Below are 25,577 nucleotides of genomic sequence, written 5' to 3' on the forward strand. Positions count from 1 at the left end.
AAGATCTTTTACAGCTTCTCTGGAATAACTTTATTTTACAATTTATTCTAGTAATGCTAGGTAGAAAAAAACAAAAAAAAATATGCCACTATAATTTATAATAAAAAAAAAAAGTGGTTTCTCTTAATTAACCAACGTACTTAACTCTTTTGATTTTTTTTTCTTTTTCTTTTTTTTTTTTTCGTTAAATGCGCATAACAGGTAGATAAGTATCACTTGAAAGTAAGCAATTTAAAAAATGTTCCAAGTATCGATCGGAAGTGAAATCCGTGCTCGGTGAACGAACGAAAGGGTTAAGCCTTTCGTTCACAGATGGCTCCACTCGCGAGTTCGAATCACGACGGTCATTTAAAAAGCACGTGCTCGTGCTGCGAACTGTCAATGACATTTTATCCTGTCGATCGTTAACATATATCACAAAGTAGAATATCTCATCAAAAAAGAGTTTCTTCTCTGCATACGCGTGTACTTTTCTCTTTCTTATTTCTTGTTAGATTAAAAATAACACTGGGAGAGCGTTGATTGGATATTGGCACGTTTGCGCACATTTCTTCTTTTTTCAAGGCACCTTTTTCCATACGAGACTTTGTAATCTTTCATCTCGAAGTTTCTAAAATCCATAAGGCTTCGATGATTTGTACCAACCTCTGTATGGATACGGATAGAATGTATACGAATAGACCACTGAAACACAGATAATGTCTAATATTAACAACATTTAGAATTTCATCATACGTAACGGGTTCGTTCTCGTTCAAGAAACATTTAAAAATTTTTATGTGACTTAATAACTAAGCCGATACATTCGAACACTTTCTTTTTTTCCTATTATAAATGTCAAAGTCCAGATCAAACAGAGATTAATTACGTCACGAATTCGTTCTCGTCCAGGAAGGAGTTAAGGATTTTCACGTGTCTTATTAGGTAAGTCGATATTAAAATTTTTTTTTCCCTTTTTTTCTTTTTTGTTGAATCATAAATTTCGAAGTTTAAATCGTCGTGATAGTTTAGAAAATCTTGTCGAGTAACTAAGTCATAGTTCGAGTTTCCAATCACATACGATATAATAATAATGATTATACACTACTAGTTTTGTTTGAAGTATTTTACGCTTTTGCCAGCATGTCGGAAGTAGTTGTCTTGGAAAGTATATATCCATATGAATATCGACACGATGAGAAAGCTCCCTCCCCTTCTCCCACCTTCACTCCGCCCTTGTACTCCAAGAAGACCCAAAGGCCCGTGAACACTTTCGCTTCGTTAGCGGTTCGTCGACTTTTACTCGATCAACGGCACCTCTTTCTTCTTGTAGCAAAAAACGAAAGTAAACTCGACTTTCCAGACTTTCCGCCCGGAACAGTCACATTGCTTCTGTGCTTTCGAACTCGTCTATGATTGATTTTGAAAAACTTTGCAAGAATTTCCGAACTCCCTTTCGTTAATATTACTATAAAATTCCTTATCCAAAAAAAAAAAAGAAAAAAAAATAGAAAAAGAAAAAGAAAACATAAAGAAGAAAAACGAATTCTTTTTTCTTTTTCCATCTAAATATCGAAGATTTTGCGGATGTAAAAGAAAAACGAACGAACGGAGAATTTCGAAATTTTTAGAATTTTGTCAGAGGGAAGAAAATTCATGATAGAAAAAAGATAGAGAGAAGATTAAAGATACTCCGGATCTCTGTCAAAGTCAGAATCCAAACAGTCAATTTTTCACGTAACGTTACCTGCGTCTCGTCCTGATTAGTCTCTACACTCGAAATGGTCTCCTATCACGAAGACTCGCCGGTGATCTCACTGCTAACTTCTTCCTTTGCATGTTACTCCTCCTCCAAATGAGATTCCTACTTGGTATGTTGATTGTAGGTTCTAACAACCCACGGCTTGGCCAGTAATGGGCGTTAATGGGATTTAACACGGGCAACGTTAAAGGTTCTTGAGTGGCAATATCGATGTGGACACTCGAAAATGTTGGTAAAGCGTTGAAATCTTGCGGTTGTAGCTTTGGTAGTTCTAGTCCTTTCTGATTTTCCAACATCGATATCTTTAAGGTATCAAATTGTGGCGAGGTTAAAGGTAAATTTGTATGTAACGAAGAGAGGTCATTGTAATTGGATACTTGTAAGTCTTTCTCTGGGAAGGAATATTGAATCTGTTGAAGATGAATCGCTGGATACTCTAAACTCTGTTGAATGGAGAATTGTTGAGTGGCCAAGTTCGGTGAAAAATTCGGTTCTATTTTCAAAGGTTCCAACGAGTTTTGATAAATCTGAGAATATTTTTCCTTATCCAATTGATAAAGTTGATTATTGTTATAAATCACTTGTTCCGAGTTATACGTGCCTTGAGATTGTACTGGATACAAGGAAGCTGAATTTAAATTGTTATTTGGCAAGTTGTTCTTATTATCGTTCGAGAAATATTCAGAATTTGGAAAGTTCTGATCGTTAGATCCCTTTGGAGGTCCACCGAAACTATTCTCTAGATCCTGGAGATTAGGATGTCGTTGATCCAGCTCTGGTAGATGATCCTTGTCATTCTGATCGTTTTGTTCCGTCTTCGTCGGTTTCATGAGCTGCTGTCCTGAGCGATCTTCGTCTGTAAACGTGACGTCTGTCAGTCCTGTCTTAAACGTAATCAATTCTGTTTGTGTTGTTGTTATTGTTGTTATTGTAATAGTTCAACGTTAACTGTGTGTCTGCGTGTCTCTGTTATGTGCGTTATTTGTTGTTAACTGTATCGGTAAATTGTATGTAAAAATAGAGTCTCGTGTTTTATCGTTCGAAATTACTCCGATCTTTTTTATTCCTTTTGAATATGTGATTACGAATAAGTTTGGGACTTTGCTAAAGTTCGAAAAGAACAACGAGAACAAAATAAAATAATGATCTTTTCGAAAACGCTTTCGAAGAAAGCGAAATCTTGGAAAGTTTGATATTCACGTAAAGAGAAGAGAGTGGGTCAAACTGGTTATTGATTTAAAAGAACGTAGCTCAATATATTCGTATGAAAATGAAGAGAAAGAAGGAACGAAGGGTATAGAAAGTTAAACCGCAAAATTTCAAGAAAGACAAATGATTTTCATTACGAAGAGATGACGTTCCTATCTTCTTCCGCCTTTCCACGTATAGGATAATCGAGAATAGTGAGATTCCTTATTCGACGGCATTTTAATACGATTTTAATTACGTCGATAATTATTCTCCTCGCGTAATCTTACATCTCTTTCTTGAAAATGGTGAATCTTTTCGCGTGAATGCTGTTTGTATTGTAGATATAAGTTTGTAGTATTGTAGATATTAGATAATTTGATTTTTAAAATAGAGTATTCATTAGATTTTATAAATTAAATGTTTCATCAGTTAGGGAATTTTTATCATAAAATATATATATAATATACTTATATATTATATATACTTAGATATATAATATAAATACTTATAATATAAATATATATATTATATATTATATATAATAATTTTATATATAATAATTAATTATATATATTATACAATTAATTTATATATATATATATGTGTGTATATATATGTATAATAATTAATTATGTAATTGTATATATAAGTAAATATCGATAATATTTACTTATATAATATACATATATTATATAAAGAAATATAAATAAGTATAAATATATACCAATACATAATATATATCAGTATACATAGAGTATTAAAATCCATTGATCGATAATTCAGAATTGAAGATCGTACCATGATTGAAGAAAATCTTGTAATCTACATTAACATAAAACGTATTTTGCAAGTACTGCATAATTCGTAACTTCATAAATGCTTTTAACATCCCATATGATTGGTTTTATAGATGTAGTAGATTGGTAAGTACGTATGTATATTGGAAAATATTTGGGAACAGTTTTCTTTCGTAATTGACAGTTAAGTGACCTACCGTCCGATGCCGATGGATAACTCGAATGTTCGTCGTAATTATTAGCTGGTCCAGGATAATCCTCGATGTGTGGTGGCGGTCCGTCGTAGGTGTTGTCGTGTTCTGATTTTTAAACAATTTAGAAGTATAAAATATATACACAGTAGGTAGAGAATCGATCGAATTGATTTTGATCTGTCAATGTCTTATTTAGTTCGGTTGAAAGAGTTAGCGAAGAGGGAGAACGTTGAGAATTCGTCAAATACCTTGATTACTGTCTTTTTCTCACTTTTTTTTTTTTTTTCTTTAATCGAAACTTATTTATTAGCTTACCGATCGGTCGATGATCATAACCATAACTCGGATGACCATAGTGTGGCTTTGGTGCTTGTATGACAGCACTTGCTGCAATATGACGACCGAGCGAACTTATGGCGTCACCAGTCGTACTAATAATTTTGCCCTTCGTGGAAACCAAGAAGCCACCACCTTTGATCAATTGACCTTTTAATGCCAATACTCCACCACTTATGGCTTTCAATGCTTGAATCACGGTATTCAAAATTGCTTTCTTGAAATCCCACACGTCGAACGTCTTTTCGCCGTACTGAAATACATGAAAAATAATTTCGAAAATTAAAAAGAAAAGAAAAGAAAGAAAGAAAGAAGATAAAAGAAGAAAAAAGAAAGGAGAATAATGAGCTTTAATCTTTTTTTTTTTTTCTCTTTTATATCGAGTGAAAGCAGATCAATGTGACGAATAAAAAGAAAAGAACTTTTCTAACGTTCGATTTATTGATTTATCGTTTATAATGCAAGAACGAAAGTAGGCATGTCTCTCGCGCGTCTAATTACACTGTTCGTTAAGATGAACAAAAACAGTAGGTCACATAAATATCACATAAACGTGTCGTTTTCTTTATAATTCTTCACGAGAATAAAGAAAGAAAGAGAAAAAAAGAAGATGGAAGCAAGCAACGCGTCATTGACCTCATTTTCGAACGATTTCCTTCTTGCATGATACAAGGTGACGACGTGATTTTATTCTTCTTGTTTATTTGTTTGTTTTTCTTTTTCTTTTTTTCCTTTTTTTTTTGTCTTTCTTGTTTATTCTCTTCCAAATCGAACGTTTCTTCTATAATAAATGTTCCACGAAGTTTCATATATATCATACGATCTACAGAGTTCGAAATCTGTGCCACTGAACTACTTCTATAGTTTCATTTAGAGACTTCAGAATTAGAGAAGTCGCGTTTAGAAAATCTAAAACGTTACTTAGTATAATATTAGTCTCGTATCTGATCGTATAAAAACATATGTTCTACGTGTTGTGATTTATTTGTTTTACAAGGAAGGAAAATGCTATTTAATAATTGTTCATTTTGCTTCTGCAGAATTAGGTTTCTTTTTTCTTTTTTTTTGTGCGTTTCGTTACAATCTTTCTATAATCGGAATAGTAATCGTTCTAAATCGTCTCTAAAGTCGACAAGAGAAAGATAAAACGTGTCGACTTCGATCGCGAGAACGTTGAGAAGAGCATTGAATTTCCCTCCTTAATCGAGAATCTCGATGACCTAAATCACTTTTGCTCGCTTAGATCTTTGATCAAACGTTCGTTTATAATTTCTCTGGTTTTTCAGTTATAGATCAATTATAAAAAAATTGAAACTAATCGATTATTTAAAGTATTCACGTTCGATATTTTATCGTTTGTTACATATTATATTATTATTATGGTTACTTTTCTCTGTTACACTATTCTTAAAACACTTTTCACGGGACGTTGCCTTCGAATGATGCAAGGTGAAAAAAGTTGAAATATTTTCATAAAATTGTAAAAGTAATCGTTACATACTTTCGATCAATGATTCAATCGACAGTTATAAATAATATAAGTATATCAAATAATATATACATATATACATTATATTGTCTATATAACATATAATATATATATATTATATTTTGCAAAATTTTGTTCGTTTAAAGAAAAATAATTATTAAATGGAATTTCATTACTTTGGAAAATTACTTTTAAATAAAAACGATAAATAAATAAATAAATAAATAATACATGATATAAAATATACTTTAGTATAATGTGTACATATAATATAATATATATTATAATATAATACACATAAATGTACATATATTCTTTTATAATATATATAAAAAATATATATATGTGTGTGTGTATAATATATAGTATAATATATACTACTATATATATAAAACTTTATAATACTATAATAAAATTATAATATTATAATAAAATAATACTTAACATATAGTATATGAAATATCTTTTTGATATATTACCGGTTGAACAGGTGGTCCATAAACAACATGAGTAGGTTGACTATCACCGCCTATAGAACCTCTCGAAGCTGCTCCTGATGCACTAGTGAGGCCACCGATTATTCCACTAGCTATTCCCGAAATGATGCTACTGGATCCGGTAATAAAACTACCTGAACCCGATCGTTTGGTTCTATCCTGTTCTTGTAGGTATTCAGTGTACCGTGGATCCGTTACTAGATCAATCGTCAATTTATTATCATCGATCCTCTTCATACTTCCCATAGCTTTTTGAAATTCTTCAGATTTCTCGATCATTTCGAGAATTTGCATGGCTATCCTCTGCTCTTCCTGTTCTTTCGATTCCTCAGAAGTTTTCTTTCGATCGATCGGCCTCTCCGAACTCGGAGGATCCGATCCAGCTCGATCGATCGATCTTCGATACGGTGCTAAACGCTGCAATTGCGCCGATGCTCGTTCCTTAAGATCATTCTGATTCAACGTCTTTTCAGATAAAATTGGAACTACCGAGCAGCATGATAACAAGATTAACAGCAACATCTGAAATATTCGACGATATCTAGACACCTTGTTTAACGATTCGTTTTAAATTAAGAAAGTGGTTTGGTTAGATAGCATAATAATTTATTACTATTTTATTCGTAAATTTCATTTTTATGGTTAAATATATATCTCACAATTTTTATCCCACTTTACTTTATTTCTCTTCTATTTTCTTCTTATTTTTTTCTTTCTTCTTTCTTTTATATTCTTTATAATATTGATATTATATATGTACAGATATCAATTTGTTTTTATAAAATCAATAGCCAAATATAACCGTAGTATTTTATTTAATTAACAAGTGAAGTTGATTAGAAATTTTTTAAAAATTGATTAAAGAAAATTGTTCGTTTCCAAAAATGGAATTAATTGAGAAAGTTTAAATCCTAATTATTCACGTCGATGATGGCTATATATTGATAAACAATTTACTTTTTTCGTTTAGAACAAAGCTATTCAAACTTTTTATCGACAAATGAATGATCATTCTAATTACTGTTATTCGATTGTCCTTACTCCAATATGCTATTCTGATGTTTTCAAATACTGTAATTTAACTAAGCAATAAATATACAAGTCTTTCATTTATAGATAAAACATAGTATTATGAAAAAATGGCAACGTAATAACAGTAAGAAGAAATATTGTAGTGCGTTAATATAGATGATAATAAAAAATTTGCTAAGGAGAAATAAAAAAAATGATGAGAATATAAAATAATTGATTTCATAAGACAACTTTACACGTCACTGGTTTAGAAACGTCAAAAAAGTAAAGAATATATCGTCTAATCAAAAGATACTGAACAAAACAGAATATGCTTTCTAACATATTATGTACTCTCTATTAGAATGATCGTTACGTATTCAAAGGGAAGTAGATATATTTAACCCTCATTAGGTTGCTACTATAAATTAATAAAATTGTGTTATATCACTAATATGGATAATTAGTGTTAGCTTGTTGCATAATTTCTGTCCTATTTCATATGATTATCTTAGAGTTCTTTCAACAAATAAACGAAAAGTTGTTTGCTTTCGAAATTGACAAATTGACAAGCTGTTCATTAAACTGGAATAAATTGTTGATTATGCATGTTTCAGTTTCTAGAAATTTTTAAGAAAGCATATCACACTAGCTATAACACTTATAAATAATAATAATATTATTAGACAATTAATATATTAATATACTAATTTTTAATGATGTAATATTATAAGAATAATAACGTAAAAATAATATTATCATACAATTTGTTTCACGAAATTTAATATACAATAAAATTGTTATAATTTTGCAATTTTACATACATTCTTTGAAATGAATTAAATCTTTTTCCGAAATTAATAGATAATAGATATAATAAATAAGATTTAAAGAATGATAAAAAAAAAAAATGATTTTGAACGTAAAACAAAAGTTTCAAAGAAAATACAAGTTTAATTTTCCGACAACACGAACGCTTTCTTATTCTAGAAGTAATTTTCGCGAAATCGAAAGAGGAGAATAAGATTCATGTCTGACAATTTTCTCGAATTTGAGATGCGCCGAAGCATAAACTCGCGTAGCTGCGTGCGTATATAACAAGTGGAGCGACTCTTCGGAGAAAGTCACGCGAGGATGCGCGAGGATAGCTCACGTTATGAAACGCCCACGTTGTGCCATGCGATGAACTATGATATTTCATCTTTCGTGCAGGACCTTTATGTGTGTGTCTTATCGAGCGAGAAAAATGGAGAAAATTAATCGATCCGTTTATCGTTTGACCTCGTAAAACAATTCACAGACATAATCGATCGATGTATTATTTATATATCAATTAAATAAGAAGAATAAAACAAACTTTCTTTTTTCCCTCATAAAATTTAATAAACAAATACATTTAGTAATTAAAATTTCTCTTGAAATTTTCAATCGTTCCATGATCATTCATCAAGAAATAAATTAGTCGATCAACCAAGAAAGAAATAATATTTAATTAAGTCTTTAGAAAGTCAACGATCCTCCATTATCATCTTTGACATTTTACGAGTAGTGAAAGGTACGTTTAGAAAATAAAAAAAAAATGAAAAATGAAATAGAAAAGATATTAAAAATTTCTCATTGATGAAAATAGTAGCGGAAATGATTAACAGCTGGCGGAATTAAACGTTTGAAAGAAAGAAGTAAAGGTGTTAAGAGCGATCTCCTTCGAAGCATTCGAGAAGGAAACTGTTTCGAGCACCATATTGAGTCCGGTATCAAAGGCCGGTCTTACTCTCAAAGCGAAAGTGATCGGGGATTGTGTCCTTGATCTTGCACTATGGAGTCGACGGCATGACCTAGATACATCGGAGCTCTCTCGGACTATTCGAGAATTTTTTCATGTACCTTTTTTTTTTTTTCTTTCTTTCTTCTCTCCTTTTTCGATATTTTTTTTATCGATTAATTCGTCGAAAAAAAAAACGATGTAAAATGATGGAAATGTGTTCTTAATTGCTTAATTGCTTATTAATAATCGATTAACGTGAAATATAAAAATTGTTTAATAAGATAAAATTAATGTAACGGCGATAATTTCAAGAAAATAACTTCAAGCACAATCGATGTCTCATACAGAACGATATTTTCTCCATTATCAATAATGAAACTTCTTGGCAAGGATGTTTATTTAACTTTCACAGGATAACACGTGTCAAGTTAGTCTATATGTGTTTTATCAAGCAAAGTCAAGAAAGCTTCGATGTTTGCGATCTTTTTTTCGTTTTTGATGTCTGCTCAAGTAAGAAAGAGAGAAAGAGAAAAAAGAAAGAGAGAAAAAGACAAATAAAAGAAGATAGAAAAAAATAATTGCTTTTTTGATAGAAAAAAAAAAAATATTTAATAATAAGAAAAAAAAAAAGGATATCGTTAGGAAATTGTAAGAACGACAATTCCTTTTTCGATACTCGTATACGACACTTCACACTTCCCGCGAATGTAAAGAACGAAATCGTTCTACGTTTCTACACAGGTAAATTTAAGTATACCTTCTACTATGTGATCGTGACTTTCACGGTAGATCGGCAAAATGATCGCGGCACTCTCACTGAACTCACTGGCTGGCGCCATCGAGTACTTCCTCATTTTATACCGACTCCCACCTTTAAACCAATCGCGAGAGAGTGTCAGGATCTCTTTACCTTCTCGTTTTCTGTTCTTTAAGAATTTTCAAAATTTGCACGAATCCCATCCACTTCGTTCTTTCTTTTTCGTTTTTCTCTTTTTCATCACAAATTTTTTCGTCAAAAATTCGTCATACATATGTATATATAAATCAAGTATTATCGAAAAATATCACCAAGAATCATCTCGGAATTTCTTTACATTTTTTCGTTCTTCTCCTTTTTCCTTTCATAAGGGTTAACGAGCCATAGAGAAAAACGTACGATGTGACTCGACAAAATTTCTCTTTTAATTTATCTACGAAGGAAATCGTTTTACTCGACGATTAACGGCAATGTCTTTGTCAATACCCTCTAATCAAAAGTTGAAAATTATTATTAACGATCGAGATGATCTGTTATTATTTATTTGTGAATTTTTATTTGATTTGATTTATTTTGTTTTGTTTTGATTTCTTCTTCTTTTCTTTTCTTTTTCTTTCTTTTTTTTTTTTTTTAAAGATAATAAGAAAAAGATTTCACGTTCGATTCTTCGATATACATATTACGATACACATTCTTTCCTTTTGATCGTGCTTTGTATGTAATCTCAAATGAAATGTATTCTCGCAATCGAGTTACATACATTTTCTCGACTGCATTGGAAGTAGGAAGTCATATACGGCCGGCCCTTTTTTCGTTGAAATTCACAAGTCTAAGCACGCTAATGAAAGTAGTGAAATGATGTTATCGTTGCATCTTTCTTTCATTTTCCTTGCACGTCAAAGATAGTCTACGCGTTTAACATAATCAATTACTTTGATACTTGTAAAAGAATAAATTATTATTATCATTATTATATATTATTATTAGTTTATTTTGTAATAGATTATGCGATGATAGATTATATATATATATATATATATATATATATATATATATATATATATAATAAATTAATAAAAATGCTTAATATATATATTTATTTATTTATTTATTTATTTATTTGTTTGTTTGTTTATTTATTTATTAGATATATATTCATCGAAATCGTAGTGATAATAATTAAGAAAAATGTTGAGAACGATAATTAAAATGAATGTTTGTCTTATTACATATGAAAAATTGAAACATTTTTATTATTAGTATTATTTATTTCTCAATGATAATTTATCATTTATTTATTAATTTGTTTTCAATACATTTGTCAAACTTTCTTATTAAAAATTGATAAATTGATGTAAAAAATTAAAAAGTTTTCCTTTCTGATATTGGTATTTATTTTTCTCCGTAATAATTTATCAGAAATTTATTAGTTTATTTTCGATATATATTCATCGAAATTGTAATAATAATAATTAAGAACAACATTGGCAACTGTAATTACAACGAAAGCTCGTCCTGTTACATAGACATTATGATCTCGTCTAAGAAAATTGAAAAGCACCATAAGAGAGAGTCTACTACCCTCGAAGTTAATTTCTATTGTGTTGAAACGTTCATAATTACTTACCTCTCAATCTTTTATTTATGTGTTTTTTTTTTAAGATTATTCTTACTACAATTTGCGAAAGACTTCACTGTTTCTTAATCTTGACTCGTCTCTCGTAGTTTTAACATCTTATTTCTACTTGGTGAGAATTATTAGAACGACTAGATTTTCTTTGATTCATCAATATTAGTTTTCTTACATCGATGAAAAATTTTTACATATATAAACTTAATGTAACGTTTGCTTTCATGAATATTCAATTACAATGAATATAGAACATTCATTAAACTCCTAATATGCTTGCTTTAGTTCTTGTAAAAATTTTTAAGACAAAAAACATACTTGCAAGCTTAAATAAATATTAATGCTTAAATAATTAATGAAAAATATTATTAAATTACCATGCAATTAGTTTTACGAAATTCAATAAAAAATTCAATAAAATTTAATAAAAAGAAGGATGATTCATATCTTGCGAAATTTTTTATAAGAAAAATGCAGATATAGAAATAATGGAAAAAAAAATTAAATTATCGTAATCTTTTTACGAAACTTCAAAAAAATTAAATTATATTACACAAATATCCATTATATATTAAACCATGTTAAACATTAATATATCGTAATTGTGCAATCACGCATATTTAAGGATAAATACGAATGGAAGTTAATACTTAAAATATACTGCAAACAATTTGATTGCCCGATTATTTGATCGTATCACGTCATTCATCCTTTCGACAAGTAGAAAGTAGGCGAATCGTCGGACTCGTTCGTTCTTTGCGTTTTTCCTTTGCTCGTCGTTATGATGTGCCTGTTTACGAAGTAAACTCAAGTATCTGAGTATTCGCTTGAGATATAATACGAAAGGCAAGCGCATCAACATTGTTCTACGAAGTAACAGGATGATTATAGTTGGCGGTGTGCATTAGATTGTAACGCTCACTCCCAGAAATCAAAAGATACTTCGTATTTTTTGTTCATTCCACTTCCTGCCAGTTACGACAGTGTTTGTCTCTTTGTCTCGTTATTGAATCCACCAATTTTATACTGTCCCCATCCTTGCTCGCTTTTTCCACATTATTATCATTAGTATTATTATATAACGATCCAATCGACAAATAGGAAACTGGTCATTTGTTTCCTTCGATACTTTCGACGAGAATGAACTTTCAAACTTGACATTATCTTCGTAAATTTGCGAAGTTAAGCGATAAGTATCGGAAATAATATCAAACGAAATAACGAAATTATATCTTCTTTAGTAGTAAGAAATATTTAAAATATTTTAGAACATTTCAAGTGAATATATTTCGTCCAAAATTTCCAGTCTTTCTATAATATTTATTGAGGAACAGAAAAGATAATCCCGAATGCTATTAGAGTCTAAAGACTTTTATTTATTGAATCCTTTTACTCAGATAATTCCTTGTTTTAGACCTTAATCGTTTCTTATTTAATCCTTTTTATATTCTTTTTCTTTCTTCTCCTATTTTCACTGTGATTGGTAGTAAAACCATTAACAATTATAATATCATAAAATTATTTTTTTCTCCTAAAAATTCTCTTGCCTTAAAACTATTAATAATTCTTGTCTACCTCTCTCTCTCTCTCTCTCTCTCTCTCTCTCTCTCTCTCTCTCTCTCTCTCTCTCTCTCTCTCTCTCTCTCTCTCTCTCTCTCTCTCTCTTTTATGTCATTAATTTTTGCACGAGTCTTTCTTTTCTTTGATCAGGCAAATATTCTGTACGTTAAACAGAAATAAATATATATTTTCGATTTCACGTTTGAAGTATTTTTGAAATCTTTATTTGAAGCTACATTGATATGTGAACCATCTTTTCGTAATAGAACGATCGTTTCTATGATTAAATTTCAACTGGAATTCGTTTCAAGTCGGTAATTCCGATTGCATGACAGTAATCTGACGCAAGGTAGGATATTTCCGAGAACTTTGTTATCCACAAGTTCTTACTGAATAACACATCTCCTGAATTCAGTATATTCTCGACAGCTGGCGCATGCTGTGACCGATTTCGCTCACTATCATCGAGACTTTCCTTAACAAGCAGTATAATATCATCGTCCAATATTATTAGTCGAGATTCATTATATCTTGGTATGAAGGTGAGGGTCGGCTTACAAATTCGAAAGTTTAATTGGCTCCTTTAAGACTCTCATTTTCTCTTGGTAATTGATTAAAGTTAAACTTACATCATTTATTAATCGAGCAACGCCATTTTTATTTTTATAAGAATCTTAATTAAATAGGTGGATGCAATTTATTTATTTACATTTACTGACAAAAGTTAAGAAACAGAGTAATCGTTCGCCCATTTTTCTTATATATTCTTTATCTTCCGAAATACATAGTTTGAAACTAAAAATAGCATAATGAGATAATATTTCATGCATCATGCTATCTGATTATACTATTTTTAGTTTCAATCAATCTATTTCGAAAGATAAAGAATATTGTATATAAATGAGCGAACGATTACTTTAAAGTAATCGCAAGTGTATTCATTCATTCATTAATTCATTCATTCATTCATTTATTTATCTATTTTCTTTTTTCTTATTTATTCGACGAAAATTCGATGACTGGAAATTATTATAGAAAAATATTGATTTCTATCAAACGATATTATTTTTTCGTTTCAATTTTAAGGAATTTAAGAAATGATCTTCCTCCTTCTCTTTATTTACACCACGTCAAATGTCTAATCCTCTTTTCCATCCATGCATGCGTACAAACTATCAAGTTTATTGAACTTTCTCTTAGCTTAAATCTGCGTTTATTTATCGTAGCTCGCTCGCAAATAAACTACGGCGATACACTTTTCGTTACCACGCTTATACCCCCAAACGGATTTTAAGAATATTTTTATTATTATTTTGAGAAAGTGGATACTAAAAGATAGAACGATGGAAGAAAATATTTATTTAATCATTGGATTTCGTTCATTGTTCATTATTAATTTAATCAAGATCAAAAGAGGAACGTTAAAAATAGTTTCGAAAGGAAATTCATAGGATGTCTCATTTTATACGTTTTCCATGTATACCGTCATTTTAATCGACATGCGAAGCGTATTTCGAGGAAATATCCATTAAATGATATCCTTTCAATTCAGAGAGATATACGTACAGTTACGTGTATCGTTATTCATAAAAATAAAAATACAACGAGTTACTCCCACCCCTATCGCTCTTCCAACTTCCGAAGATCTCTAGCATCACGAATGACTAATGGATTTATCAAGTGGTCAAATTTGTTATAAATAGCTATAAATTTCTTGATAATTTTATCAATTTCATCTCCTTTATCAATTTTTCTATATATGTAATCAGCTATATTTAATATATATATATTTATTATATATATATATTGATATATATATTTATTTATACACATATATATTTCTTCTGATTCATGTTCGCGGTATTGACCGGAACCGTAGTTGACTATTAGCCGACACTTTCAAACCACAAACTAATCCAGACTACAACAGAGGAAATTCAAAGTGGTAGCCGAGAGTTTCCGGACAATGATAACGAATAAGATACGATCAACCTTCGTTACCAAAATTAGAAATTTATTAAATGATTTAATACTGCCTTCCTTCATCTATTTCCTTTTTAAAATTCTGCCTATTAGGCATATCAGTATAATCGTTCTTAACTAATTGTCTAATCGAATTTTTATTTCGTAATTATTCATTGATTCATTTAATTAAAATATTTTTACATATTATTATTTAATAATAGTAATAATAATAATAATTTAAAGATTGCCTTTAATTTATTACTATCATTATCTTTTGACCTTTATCGTTGACCGTCATATAGGTCACGATCAAATCAGAAATTTTTTTATTCTTATTACAGATATTTTTGATATTATTGCTTTCTAAATATTTCAATATTCTAAATATTTCAATATAAATATATATATACCTATATGTATGTGTTTGCGGCCAATATTTTGAGATATTTTATAAAGTTTGTTGTTATGTTGTTGTTGTTATTATTGTTATTATTTCTTGTTTTCGTAGATTAATTCTGGTCTTCTAGAACACCTTGCAAGCTGACGTCAAGCATAGTCTCCGTTTAGAATGTACTGCTTCTGAATGTATATAATTGAGAAACTTTTGAATAAATGGACAAGTGTCTGGTATGACTATTTTCTGTAAGTGTAATAGGTACGTAGTTGGAGAGAAATCAAGTATTTTTAGCGTTTATGATGGAGATATTTTGATATAATATTTCCGATAAATAGAATAATGATTGCTACTATTTTTACATTGTCTTGATTTGTTTAATTTCTTTTGTTAATTGTAAGTATTTCTTTATTTTTTCTCTTATGTTTTTTTTTCTCTACATATTTATTACATATATGTATTTGGAATGTATGCTTGTATAAAATGAATAGTCTTCATTGATTTATGTATAAGTGTGATATCTGATTTGTTTCGTGGTGTTGGCTTGGTATTGTCATTTTCCAGTATGTTCTGAGGTATATATTTGTAAGTTAATGTTTATTCATTTATTAGCTTACGTTTTATGGCTAATTCTTGATGCATACGTTTAATTACATTGTCATGTTTTTTGATATATTCTTTATTTATTAGAATGTTACATCCTTCTGTTATATAGTCTATTGTTTCCATTTGCCATTTACACATCCTGCATTTATCATTTTATCTTTTAGCATGTTATTTTTAATGATATGTTTATTGTAGTACTTGTACTGTATTGATTATTTAATTTTGAATTATTATTATAAATCCATGTTTCTTCTTCTAATTCTTTTTCTTCTTCTTTTTCTTATTATTATTATTATATTTATAAAAAATTTCAGTACTATTTTGCATATTATATTTTCTACATTGATTCAAAATAAAATCTATATCTGTATCTATTTTCTTCAGATTTTGTATCAGTAATTTCGTAGTAATACGTATTACGGATATGATCAAGGATCATTATTTTTGTTTTACTACTTTCAGAAATCCCTCAATACTGTTGCTAGTGGTATATACTTTTTTTATCCTCTTTATATTTCATATTTGCGTCATTAATGATTGCAATGTCTATTAAGTATGTTCTATTTGTTTTGTGGATATACGTTATATCCGATTTGTTGTATGCTATTGTCCTGTCTGTATCTAGTACTATATCCCAATACAATTCAACTATTTTTATTATTATGAATTTCTTAAAAAATCTATAAAAGACTTCTGTAAAAGTCAACGACATCGAATGTAAAAATATACACAGAGATATACGTATGAGTCATAGAAAAAGTCATGTCACGTCGATAAATGGGAAATATATTTCCATACATATGTATGTATGCCTTTCAATTTTTCCGTTAAAAGCAAGAAATCGTCATCCATTAATTAAATCGTGCGCTCATCGCGTGTCATGATGTAATCCATGAAGAAATTTATTTTTGTTTTATGTATACTATATGTTCTGCACGTTTCTTTCCTGTTAATCTTACATAGACCGTTACTAAGCGGAATTCAACACACGTTTCCTCTAATTTAATCAGAACGATCCTCGTATTTAATTATGGAAAATAAATAAACTATCGTCGCAATCTAGCATACTAACAAAATGATGCTGTTTTCTTTCACCCCTTTTGTTTTGTTTCGTTTAACGTTCCAATAAATTTTATCAAACGACCTTATCCTAAGGAAGAATCATGATTCGTGTAAAAAACAAAATTATCCTATTTTTATTTTAACATCTTTCGGTCGGTAGTATTATGAAATAAATTCTATGAGGAAGCTACTAATCTTCTTCTGTCGACGATCGTTATCATACAGGAGACTGCATGGGAAGTCCAAGCCAATTATTACGATTGCAAAGATTCTGAATCGATAAAAATTATTGTTTTCTCGACGCATTTTGTCAATGTATAATATTTTCTCTTCGTCTATCTTTATCTGTCTGTATCTCTCTCTCTCTCTCTCTCTCTCTCTCTCTCTCTCTCTCTCTCTCTCTCTCTCTCTCTCTCTCTCTCTCTCTGTCTTTAGTTTAACACCTGTGTAGTAACCTGTAGAGTAACATTAAATCATCTTTAAATTCTCATCAACATAAGCATCGTCTGATCATTTTCCTTTTATATAAATTACCATTAAATTTCATTTTATAAAAAATATTATCATTAACATTCCAAAGATCATTGAAATATATTCATTAAATTCCTGATAATATTAAAAGGATAGAAAATGAGAGAGGAAAAGAGAGAGATAGAAAGAAAAAAAGAAAGAAAGAAAGAGAGAGAAACATTACAAATTCGAGTTACATAATCTCTATTTGCAAGATCTGAAGGACGATCAAGTTTATTCATTTTACAATCTTTTTACTTACGATCGTATTTCCCAAAAGACAGTGACGTCAAAAAAAAACACACGCACACGAAGAAATCTATTACATGTTTGATTACGTCAATCAATCGAAACAAAAGATTTTAATCAAAGTTAATTCGACATTGTAACGGGCTTATGACGATGATCGATCAGAGTCTATTGTAGCGTTCAGTTGACGCTTCGAATGGCAGGTAACATAGAGACACGTAATAGAGACACTAACATATACAAACATTCTACACAGATGTCGCAACAAAAACTACTATAGATCGTGCTAAACACGATTGGCACAGGTAGTTCGTCCAACAGTCTCTAACAGACAAGAGTGAGAACGGTTCATGTGAGAGTTTCATCATCCTTTACTTTACATAAACCCATCTTTCTCGTATCAGTAAAACCAGTTCGTTCTAATTAATCGGTCCATCTTAACTACAAAATACAAATATAAACATGCATACGTAGATAATCATTAAACAGTCTTCCAACACATAATACGTTTTGATAGAAACTCGTTTACTTATATACTATATATGTGTGATCATAGAAGAGAATTAGTGTAGGATACATCGGAATATATATATATATATATATATATATATATATATATATATATATATGCTATCGGTAAGTCAAATTTGAAGCGACCGTTTCGATCTTCTGCGAAGCGGAAAACGTGCTTACGAAGCGAATAACTCTTGAAATATACATATATAAGCATTTGTGTGCGTATGTGTGTGTGTGTGTGTGTGTGTAATGTGGTTGACTACTTCTCGAGATTTTCCGAAAATTAGGTAAATCAGTAAAACCGTAAAACTACGAAAAGGGAAGAGAAGACTTATAAATTTTGAAAGTTGATCGAGAACATCGTAACTGTATAGAGAACATCAACAACGAATTTGGAGAATGATCGATCGATTTGTAAAACTCGTCGTTAGTAGGTGAGTACTATATCGTCTTAAACGATCTTCGATCCATTGGGAAATTTATTCGACGATTTAACAAAAAGAAAAAAAAAAAAAGAAATAATAATAATAAATTAACAGGGAAGTTTGGAGGTTCAGGAAGGAAAGGAACAAGAAGACGAGAGTTTAGACGAAATTGAAAATTGAAGAAAAAAGAGAACGAAATATATAAATATAATATATATATTTCTTTTATATGCAATTTTCAAGAATTTGCATGAATACGATAAAAGCGATTGAAGTTACTCATCGAGTTTTTGAGCAATCGTAATCGTATCTTAATCTTTGCGGTTTAACATATAAACCGAGGTCGGGGGCTGTTAATTTCGTCTATCGTTGCTTGAAAAGCTAACGAAGAAAGCTGAGTCTATCAGTAACGGCGCTGACAGCAGGTAGAACGAAAGAACGGTCAGAAGGACAAGCAGAGACAACGTTTATACCTCTACGAAGATAGTGGTACGGAGTGACAACCAAAGAATTTTGTTTTATTACATATCTACCTGAGGTTTTACAATTTTTCGTTTACAGAGTAGAAAAAAGAGAAAAAAAAGAGAAAAAAAGAAAACGAAGGAAGAAACAGAAGAAGCAAAAGAAAAAGGCGTACCTTGGCAAATTTTTTTTTCTCTTTACGTCTTTTTAAAACGGACAGGAAAAAGGAAAAATAATATATTTTATTACGTGATTTCGACTTTCCCTAACTATTTGAACACTCTCTCTTATATGTCTCTATCTTTTTTTGAGGATCTTTTGAAAGAAGTTCAGAGATAAATAGGAAGAGAGAGAAAGAGAGAGAGAGAGAGAGAAAGAGAGAAAAAGAGGGATAGATAGATAGATAGATAGATAGATAGATAAAAAAAGAAAAAGGAAGTGCGAAGTAAGAAATAAATCGAGTATCAAAATGGCGAAGATTCGTCTTGATGTTGACTATCACCCTTTCAAGATCGTGATCAAGGCTGTTCTCCTACTCTGGGTATGTTTACTTCACCCAAATATTATCATTCGCATGAAATATCATTTTTGTAAAAATGTTCTTTTCGTCATAATCATCTTCTTCTTCTTCTTCTTCTTTTTTTTCTTTTTACCGTGAATATTAATGAACATAATTGTATTTCGAGATACGTAACATTTATTTACTATATTATAATCTCTCTATATTAAATCTATAGTATATTCATAATTTTAATACGTACGTAAAATCAAAGAATATTTTCATTAATCTTATCATTTATTAATAGAAGCTAGAAGATAAGTAAGATTAATCGATCGGTACTGGAGATATTTTTTAAAACTCGCATATTCGTTACTCTTTGTTTCTAGGCTTATCGTTAACGTAATTAATGATTATTATCAGATTATTTAAATCGCCTTAACGGTGCTAACGAGGCGAATCGAGTTCAAAAGAAATACAAGTGACTATCCGAATTTAATTAGATTCCTCTTTCTCTTATCTTCTTTATCATATCGTATTTTATCTGTGTTTGTTTATAAATATATTATCTATCTGTGCATATATACATATACGTTATGTTTTTCAATCGTAAATGATTCTTCGATTTTAAACATTATGTATGCATATGTACTTTAATGTTTGTTTACTTTGATACGATGTACAACTCGTTCTTCTATAGTTTATCTTCAATATCAAAAACCTTGATTTAAAAGCCGTTTATCTTTATCCGTTATAAAAAATAATCGATTCTCAGTGATAATGAAATCAAGGAATTTTATCGTGGAAAGAAGTAATACGGATAAATCGAGGAAAGAAACAAGTTGACGAGTTTGAATATCTTTAAATAAAATCTGACGAGAGAATCATCGACGATATTATTCGAGAAGGAAATACAAGATATTTATTGTTTCATCTTTTCTATTTTTATTGTAATTTTATTTTATTTTCTTTTTTCAATATAGTTATACGGGGCTGTTTAAACGAATTATTATTTTCTACTAATATAACTGTATTTACATTACGATATTTTTATAAGAGAAATCGTTGATCGAATAGACACGATTAAATGATCGGTCTTAGATAAAATTTATTAAATAAGGTTAATTAGTCGGTTGTTAATCTATTTCGAATAGGCGAGCATCTTTATACCAGCAACGATTTTATTAACGCTTATCTCTCGGAAGTATTATCAAAACTTTTATTCCTAACGATAATAAAAGTTTTATTAAGAAGAATTTTCATTACTTTTCCCATTATTTTCTAATCAGTCTTTCTTCCTCTTGTTCTTCTTCTTGTTCTTCTTCTTCTTTGAGAGAGAGAGAGAGAGAGAGAGAGAGAGAGAGAGAGAGAGAGAGAGAGAGAGAGAGAGAGAGAGAGAGAGAGAGAGAGAGAGAGAGAGAGAGAGAGAGAGAGAGAGAGAGAAAATAATTTTAATTTCATACGGTCATGCATTCAAATGAATATAATTTGATTATTTTCCATATAAAATGATGCCATATAGTAATTATAGACTTAATGGAATTTACACTGTAAAATGTATGGCAAGTATAACGACATATATACATCATAAATAATAAATTAAAACGTAACAAAGAAGAATATCGATAGTCTCGTTGGAATATCAAACCACAAGAATGGCTTACATCGATGATAATAAATTTAAATAATAATAGATAAAATTCATTAATAAAAAGTGAGATTATTTTCTTCAAATAAATAAAGAAGAGTTAAAACGTTTTTGACAATAAATTTAAATAACGATTAATAATATTCATTGATCGAAATCAAGATTATTTCTTTGAATTGTAAAGAAAAAAAAAAAAGAACAAGAGATTCGTTTCTTTTAATCGCAGATATCAATTAACCAGTTCATCGAAATTATTTGAATTTTTCATTCTACGATATCCGATCGATTTTGTTTCATCATCAAATTTAGATACGTCTTTTATAAGCGGCTGCATTTCTACGATTTCACGAAATTACGAATATCTTTTTGTTTACCCTTCTCTCTCTCTCTCTCTCTCTCTCTCTCTCTCTCTCTCTCTTTCTCTCTCTCTCTCTCTTCTCTGTCTCTTTAATCAAAACGAAAGCTAATTAACATTTCTAAGGAATTGTTCCGGAATTGCAGATTGCTGGTAAAACAAATAGCGATTCACAACCAAACTTCTATGAAAAATATGGCCTTGATCGACCTTCATATCCTTCCTGGTACAAGGAATCACCATTTATGTATAACATTGAACGTAAGTATCATCAAAATCATTAAATAATACTTTTGCGATTGTAGGTTTAATTTCTTTTATATTTCTAACAAACAATAACGATATTACCGAACAAATGTATGATCAAATCATTTGCAGAATTATAATTTTTATATTCTTGTCTGATAATGAAATCTTTCGCTGTTTGAAAAATAAAACTAAGAAAAAATTAATAATATGATTTCAATATATCAAACAACATTATATATTTTTTACGATAGCAAAGGGTAATACAGAGGACCAAATATTTTTCCCTTATGATAACGTGAAATCTCAGATACGAAATCTCGGAGATCCACACATATGCAAGAATAAAACCTATTGTGAGGATACACCTTACTATCCTAGCGAATTGGTCAAAAATAGATTAGAAAATAATAAGAATTTAATGGAATTCGCTGTTAATGATTTCGTAAGTAATTAATAGAAAAAGAAAATCTAAAATATTAACATCCCTACATTCTCTTATTTTCTCTCGATTTTAATAAATCTTTCAATCGATTATTCGTTATCTAGATACCGAAAGAGTTAGACTTATCAGACAGAATAGACGCGAGGGACGAAATACCAATGTGTGTATCTATTGTAAGTAAAAATTTTCTTTTAAAAAATCTTTTAAAAAATCGTTCGATTATTCCTTTTTTTTCTTGTTTGATTCGTTAATCAGCTAAATACATTTATTTATTGCTTTATCCTTAAATAAATGATTCGTTCTCGCACTTATTAACGCATTAATTGTCAAACAAATTTTCTATCAATCATTATGCTTGTCTAATAAAGTTTTTATAATTTAAAGTTATATAATTATTATTAACATAAATTTATTATAATTTTTTGTGTAGAGGGAAGATAAAAACAAATTATGATTGTCACCATTCTCATTTTAGATTCTACTCTTATTACTTTGAAATATACTTTGAAAAATCTTTTAAATATTACAAAAGATATCTTCAAAAAGTTTAAAATAATATCTATAAAATTAAACGACAAATTGTTGTTAACACCCATGACGTTTAAATAACTATACTTCTAAATATATTTCTAAAATATACATCTTATCTTTCCCATTTTACGATTCATTAATTGAATCAAATAAATATTGTATACATTCAGTGATCGAATATCTCTCCAATTAATAGATCTCTTTATAAAAACATCATTAAATGCTAATAAAAAGATACTAATAAAAAATCTATTTTGATCGATTCGATTATGATCTACAGGAAAAAGTGATTTATCCTAAAACGGCGCAAACGGTGAACGGTGAGTGGCTATTCATAGCACAAATGGGACAAAATTTTGCACAGGGCGTACGCATCGAAACTTGTCTGTAAGTTAATTCATTTTTATAGTATCAACTTGTATCTATAGAAAATCTATAACTAATCGTTCGATATAATATTTATGTAGGAAAGATTTAGAAAGATTTTTTCATTTTCTTTCTTTTTTTTTTTTTTTTTATTTCATTTTTCTTCCTTCTTGACAAATTTTTCTTCTTCAAAAGAATCTCATGTATGAAACTTCTTATATACGCGCATGTGTGCGTGTGTGTTGTGTGTACGCGCACGTGTGTATGTATCATACATAAATATATAAATATATTTGTTTTTCAGAACAAACTCAGCACCGTGTCAATTTGTTCAACATATAACGGGTTATGTGTCAAGTTGTGAACAAAAATATATTTATCGTCAACTCCTCGCAGTCGATAAACAAAATTTAACAACGGAATTATTTCGTTTTCCTTCGAGCTGCTGTTGCACCGTCAAATTCGTCTCATCTTGATCATATCTTTGAAGAAATATCTTCGCTTCTCTCCCTCTCTCTCTCTCTCTTTCTTTTTCTCTGTATTTCTCTCTTTCATTTATTTTCTCTTCAAAATCGCCAAAAAATCGATAGACAAGTATAAAAAACACGAAAAGAGTATTCATTTTACTCCTTATTTCTTGACAAATATTAAATATTGATCCGAATACTTTTCTTAGTTTTAAACAATATATTATAAAATACTATTATATATATATATATATATATAAAATATATTTATATAAAAATTATATACATATATATTTATTATTTATTATAATATATAATATTTATAATAAATATATATATATATTATATATATTTTATACATATATATATATACATATTTAATTACAGTACATTTAAATAAATGCTGCTTATGAAAAAAATGAAAGATGAAAAATATGCTTAAAGACATTGTTATGTGATGATTTCGTTTCAAGGACTATACTTGTACATTCGACATAAAAGAAAATAAAGCACAGATTGTTTACGAAGAAGAACAAATTATGAATCACCTGCATATCATGCCATGTGACTTCGTATAAAGGAAGAATTTTAATCTAAAATAAACAAATACACACAATAATACACATTCATAATAGTCTTTAAATATTTTTTTCTATAATGAACTTCTATTTTTGTTATGAACTATTATCTTTTTCTCTCTCTTTCTATCTCTCTCTCTCTCTCTCTGTCTGTCTCTCTTTCTTTCAGTTATATATACATACATATATACATTTTGTATATCGAAAAATTTTATAAAACTGCTGATGACTTTATCCTACTCGAAAATCGCTTGAACTCTTTCTCTCATTTTTATTTCGTTTATTTCCATCACTCATTTCTTCTCCATTTTTCCCCCTACTTTGTCTCCATCGACGCGAATAAAGCTGCACTTTCGTCGAAATATCCTTTTCATTTTTCACCGTTCAAATACTCTTTGAAATACTCGTCGGTCCTGTCTTGTTTCTCTTTTTTTCCTCTCACTGAAAGTTTCTCTCCTCTATGGGTAAGAAAAGAAAAAAGAAAAATAAGAAGAAAAGGAAGAAAAAGAAAAAAATGAAGATTAAAATGAGTTGAGCGACGTGCTTTTTACGAAAAAGTGAGAATGAGAAATATACAGTATGTAAAAGTAGTATTCAAATAGTACGAAAAAGAAAATAAATGCAAGAGTTTCTTCTAACGTGAGAGTAATCATTATTTTTCTTTGCTTTTATTTTCCTTCTTCGTCTGAAAAAAAAAATAAAGAAAATGATAATAATAATAATAATCTAATCTAAGGGGTAGCTACGTGATTTATCTATTCTGTCTTATTTATCACGAATTCTTTTACTTATCGATGATGAAATAAAAACTTACACGTGCTGAGAAGATATTACATTTTTTCGATATTACTGATAACTCTCTCCCCTTCTCGATTTATTCAAATCTACAAACGCCTTTCGTTTATTACAAACGAGAGAAATATCGAAGGAACTACTCGAGTTATTTATTATCAATAGGACGAGAATGTATATTTTTTATTTTTTTATTTCATTTTTAAGTCTATTTTAATTTTTATATTTTTTTGGAACTTTCTATTTTTCATTAGAATATATATAATATATATAATGGACGACAAAAGGGTTGATATACTCGAATGAATTATTTTCAATGTTAGTTCTATTGATTTTATTTGAATTTGATTTTATAAAATCTAATGATATATAATTAAACCAAAGTTTTTAATATTTATGATAAGACAGATTTTAAATCGTAGTCGATAGATATTTATTATATGATACAAATATCGTCAAATAAAACTCTTCGTAGATTTAATATTAAAATAGA

The 25,577-nt window shown here is 29.3% G+C and overlaps 2 protein-coding genes across 2 annotated transcripts; one reads left to right on the forward strand and one right to left on the reverse strand.

The window, feature by feature from the left end:
- LOC127061424 (uncharacterized) lies at window positions 1–18,065 on the reverse strand. The gene is made up of 6 exons (XM_050988270.1): window positions 17,768–18,065; window positions 6,228–6,767; window positions 4,239–4,512; window positions 3,927–4,028; window positions 1,727–2,597; window positions 1–684 (listed from the first exon to the last, which is right to left on the reverse strand). Exons 2-5 carry the CDS (start codon window positions 6,765–6,767, stop codon window positions 1,750–1,752), a joined length of 1,764 nt encoding a protein of 587 aa, XP_050844227.1. The 5' UTR covers window positions 17,768–18,065; the 3' UTR covers window positions 1–684; window positions 1,727–1,749.
- Window positions 18,064–24,930, forward strand: LOC127061434 (uncharacterized). Its single transcript, XM_050988285.1, has 9 exons — window positions 18,064–18,390; window positions 18,558–18,704; window positions 18,810–19,184; window positions 19,257–19,698; window positions 21,806–21,920; window positions 22,160–22,350; window positions 22,455–22,523; window positions 23,162–23,268; window positions 23,552–24,930. The coding sequence occupies exons 4-9, from the start codon at window positions 19,627–19,629 to the stop codon at window positions 23,721–23,723; spliced, it is 726 nt and encodes a 241-aa protein (XP_050844242.1). The 5' UTR covers window positions 18,064–18,390; window positions 18,558–18,704; window positions 18,810–19,184; window positions 19,257–19,626; the 3' UTR covers window positions 23,724–24,930.
- The last annotated feature ends 647 nt before the right edge of the window (window positions 24,931–25,577 follow it).

The sequence above is a fragment of the Vespula vulgaris genome, chromosome 2, assembly GCF_905475345.1.
Source record: "Vespula vulgaris chromosome 2, iyVesVulg1.1, whole genome shotgun sequence".
NCBI lineage: Eukaryota > Metazoa > Arthropoda > Insecta > Hymenoptera > Vespidae > Vespula > Vespula vulgaris.